The sequence below is a fragment of the Notothenia coriiceps genome, unplaced genomic scaffold (genome assembly GCF_000735185.1).
Source record: "Notothenia coriiceps isolate Sejong01 unplaced genomic scaffold, NC01 NC01_scaffold00037939, whole genome shotgun sequence".
In the NCBI taxonomy this organism is placed as follows: Eukaryota; Metazoa; Chordata; class Actinopteri; order Perciformes; family Nototheniidae; genus Notothenia; species Notothenia coriiceps.
In genome coordinates this window covers 21,443-25,404 of record NW_011370640.1, presented here as the reverse complement: position 1 = coordinate 25,404, position 3,962 = coordinate 21,443, and the positions used below count along the sequence as shown (strand labels likewise).

General features: G+C 41.4%; 1 protein-coding gene across 3 annotated transcripts in view; it reads right to left on the bottom strand.

Moving 5' to 3' along the window:
• lgals3a (lectin, galactoside binding soluble 3a) overlaps nt 1-3,962 on the bottom strand; it is a 14,264-nt gene that overhangs the window by 4,150 nt on the left and 6,152 nt on the right. Inside the window, exons 2-5 of one of the 3 annotated variants that reach the window (XM_010797413.1) lie at nt 3,436-3,453; nt 2,876-3,050; nt 2,196-2,845; nt 608-696 (exon numbers count right to left, since the gene is read on the bottom strand). In XM_010797413.1, the coding sequence (XP_010795715.1) occupies nt 608-696; nt 2,196-2,845; nt 2,876-3,050; nt 3,436-3,450 (929 nt within the window). In that variant the 5' untranslated portion in view covers nt 3,451-3,453. Of the gene's footprint in view, nt 1-607; nt 697-2,195; nt 3,051-3,435; nt 3,454-3,962 lie in introns of all 3 variants that reach the window. The other 2 variants (XM_010797414.1, XM_010797412.1) reach the window with 2 other exon arrangements.

Here is a 3,962-nt window from a genome sequence, read left to right as displayed (position 1 = left end):
GCTGAGAGCTGCCGTTTCATTCAGACTGTTTAAAAAACGGTAACAACGGACAATTTTTCTTAGTGGATGCATGTCAGTTTAAATCAATACCTACAACTATTTTTTAAATCAATAAAATAATTTTCTAAATCCATAAAAGCATTTCAATTAATATTGGGAGTCATATCGTTACCTTGTTGAGAATGTGGCCGTGTAATAAGCGGGATAATGTGCAGCGATTTGGTCATTATGGGGAAAAGAACACCCTTCATGCTCATCAAGCCTGTCGAGTGTTCTTTTCCCCAGAATGACCGCCTCGCCGCACATTATCCCTTACATATTGCTACAATGCATTATATTACAAGTAAGATTATAGTGCATTATAGAAATGGGCATCATAGAAAGTGATACTACTAATCACACCAAAAAAATAAAGAAAAATAAAAGGTAATTAAACGTAAAAGGTACCGACATTATTCACAATATAGCACAGTAGAAAATAAAAAATAAAAACTGTAGACTCTGAAAACACAATTAAAAATAAAAATAAACCTGAAAATAAATAAAGCAATTTGATAAACAAATAAATCAGTGGGAACAGCATAATAAATATTTAAAGTGTGTATACCTTTCTGCACCGGGAACAGGCTCTGCTTCTATCGTGATGACGAGTTGTGGTAATATTCCAGAGTCAAGAGGAAGATCATACGGCATCATCTGCAGGAAATAATAACATTTAAAAATCACCAAAATACATTTAAATTTCTGTTTAGAAATTAAGTAAAATAAATCATAATGACAAATTGTGATTGACTTTTTATTAATCAAAATACAGAAACAAATGAACAGTGTTTACCCCGTTATGTGATAGAAGTATAACATTTGAGCAATTCTACTAAGTTTACAGACACTTCTTATGGAGGGTATTTTTAGTCAAACATTATTCAAGACTTCCACCCTGCCCACATTCCTGTGTACGAAACACCCAAATGATTCATCTTCTCCACTTAGTTCAAAACTCTGACGTCATCCATAATGAGTAGACAAGAAAAGGTCATAAAGTACTTTACTGCAACAAGTGAACAAAATGACACACAAAAAAAGACTTGTGAATTATAACCATGTACAAAAGTTACAAGGAAGTGTAGAAAGATACATTTAAACAAAACTGTGATTTTATAAGAGAATACAAAACATTGATATGAGTTTCTGTGTAAAAGTAAATCTTATTGCACTTAATTCAAACAATACGTTGGCAGACTGAATTTAATCTGCTTTTTGTGTGAGTATCCACATTTCGTTGATTCTGGAGATGACGTCCGTGTCCGACTGAAAACTTGAGTTCATTGCTTTCAATTATACGGTGGATTATATCTGGGCTGAAAGACAAGAATAAATGTTTTATAACTATGCTTGAATATTTATTGATTCTGCTTCATGTATTTGCTTTGCACCCCAGCAGAGCACAAGATGTAGAAGAAGTAGTCGGAATGCAGCCTCACTGAAAATATATAATCCCAAAGTAAATCCCAACAAGACGGGAAAATAACGTTCTTCTTCCACCAGCACACACCACACCATCTCAAATACTCAAGAAGAAACCTTATACTAGAGTAAAAACAAATATAAAAATAATATATATATATATGACCAATGCCGATAACTAGAGAGCAGGGCGGCTGGTTTTTTGCTGTGTTTTTTAAAACTGATAATATACTAATATTTATTAATAATAACACATTTCTGAATTTAAATACACATCTATAGTAGATCTGCCTGCAGAGTCTATTAAAATGGTATTATATAAAACATTTGAAATGTAATAAAAAAAACTTTGAAAAGAAAAAAAGTACTTTCTTGCACTTAACAGCAAGCATCATGAATACAAGATTTGTATCTTATATAAATAAAAAAGTTGGTGGCAGAGTGAAATATATTTAATAAAATAATGGTCGGCATTCTGAGCGCAGGCATCAGATTATGTATTTATCTCAAAATTATTTGTATTAGCCTGGTTAACTGGCCATTTTATTATTTGGTTAACCTCTAGTCTAAAGATGACAGCAGGGGGACTGGTAACGTTTTCGGCAGTGACGCTGGAAGTAGTTTCCCAAAGACCTGAAACCATGAGAGTCTCCAGCAGAATGAAACCATGAGAGAGAGAGAGAGAGGCAGCCGAAAGCAAGCAGCAGATTACTGAACTGAGAGAGACTCACCATGCCTCCTGGAGCGGGTGGACCCCCGTATGGACCCACGGGTCCGGGGCCGAAGGGGCCGGGGGCCGCAGGGTATCCTCCGGCTGCGGGGGGGCCCCAGGACCCGGTGGGCATGGGAGGGAAGCCTCCAGCAGGGAATCCTGGGAAAGCTCCAGGGCCGGCTGCGGGGGGGAATGCACCTGGACCCCCCGGCCCGTACATCCCGTTTCCTCCGGGCTGACATCCAGGATAAGGAGGCAGATTTTGATATGGACCAGGGGGGGCTCCGGGGCCAGAGGGAAAGGGTCCGGCTGGGTAAGGGGCAGGGCCTCCGGGGAGCTGTCCTGGAGCTCCTTCAGGGGGATAATGCCCGGGGTACTGAGGGGGGAACTGCCCGGGAAACTGGCCCGGGGCTCCAGGGCTAGAAGGGAACTGTCCTGGAGCTCCAGGTGCAGGGGGGTACTGTCCGGGGATCCCAGGCCCGGGGTGGAAGCCTCCAGGGGCAGAAGGGGGTCCCGGGTACTGCCCTGGTGCTCCGGGGCCACCAGACTGATATGGAAACTGCCCTGGGGCCCCAGGCCCGGAGGATCCAGCAGGGTATCCCCCTGGACCTGGAGCTCCAGCGGGATAACCCCCTGGACCTGGAGCTCCAGCGGGATAAGCCCCTGGACCTGGGGCTCCAGCGGGATAAGCCCCTGGACCTGGAGCTCCAGCGGGATAAGCCCCTGGGGCAGAGGGCTGGGTGGGGGCTCCGGGGGCCGAGCCGGGCCACCCCGGGTTAGCAGGAGGTTGATGGTTCCCTGCCGGAGCCGACGGGTTGGTGTTCCCCATGTTCTTGGCTTTGCTCGGAGTGTCGTCTCCTAACGCGTCGGTCAGCTGGAGAGAGAAAGTGACAGTGACTCTTGATTATTTAAAATGGGGATTATTTTCTAAATTAATCCATTAATTGTGTTGTCTACATGTCAGAAAAATAAATATTTATAATGTATTGTTTTACAAGTACAAAACCTAAAAGGTAAGATGAGACTGACCTAGGTACAGATATGAACATTTCTAGAATATATAGAAGAGAAAAGCAGGAAATCTCCAGATTTCAGAAACTCAAAACAGCCTTGACTGACATTGATACATTACTTAGATTAACCGATCATAGAAATAGTTGTTGTTTATTTTCCTCTGGATACACTAACCATTAGAGCTTTACTACGTTTACAATAAAGGAAGGTGAAACCATTTAAACAGTTCAATCCTTTAAACTCACCGAGAAATCTGCCATGATCTAAAAGAAAAACACAAGATGGAAACTTTCATTAGTTATATGAGTACGTTGTAACAAGCAATTATACATTCCAATTAAATAAAACCTTTGATTACTTCTTGTTTGTTTGTAGCCTTTATTTAACCAGGTGAAAATCCCATTGAGATCAACGAAAACAAAAAGGACAAACAAAAAGGACATCATACAACATAATTAAAGGGGTACAAATTAGAAACCTATTCACAATGACATGTATCAAATAACATTTCATCCAGCCGAGCTTTAAAATGATGCAAGGGAACCAAAATGCTCAGTTTCAATTTTGTTTCCAGAGTGTTCCAAGCTAGAGGAGCAGCGCACATAAAAGCTTTAGTGCCTAAAACAGTCCCAGCACTTGGCACATGGATCTCAAGCAATAGCTACTTGCCACTCTCTGTGAGATCAGAGAGCGGATGTAAGATGGGAGTTTACCCAACATGGCTTTATATATGAACATGTACCAATGACTGAGCCTCCGTACAGTTAGTGAA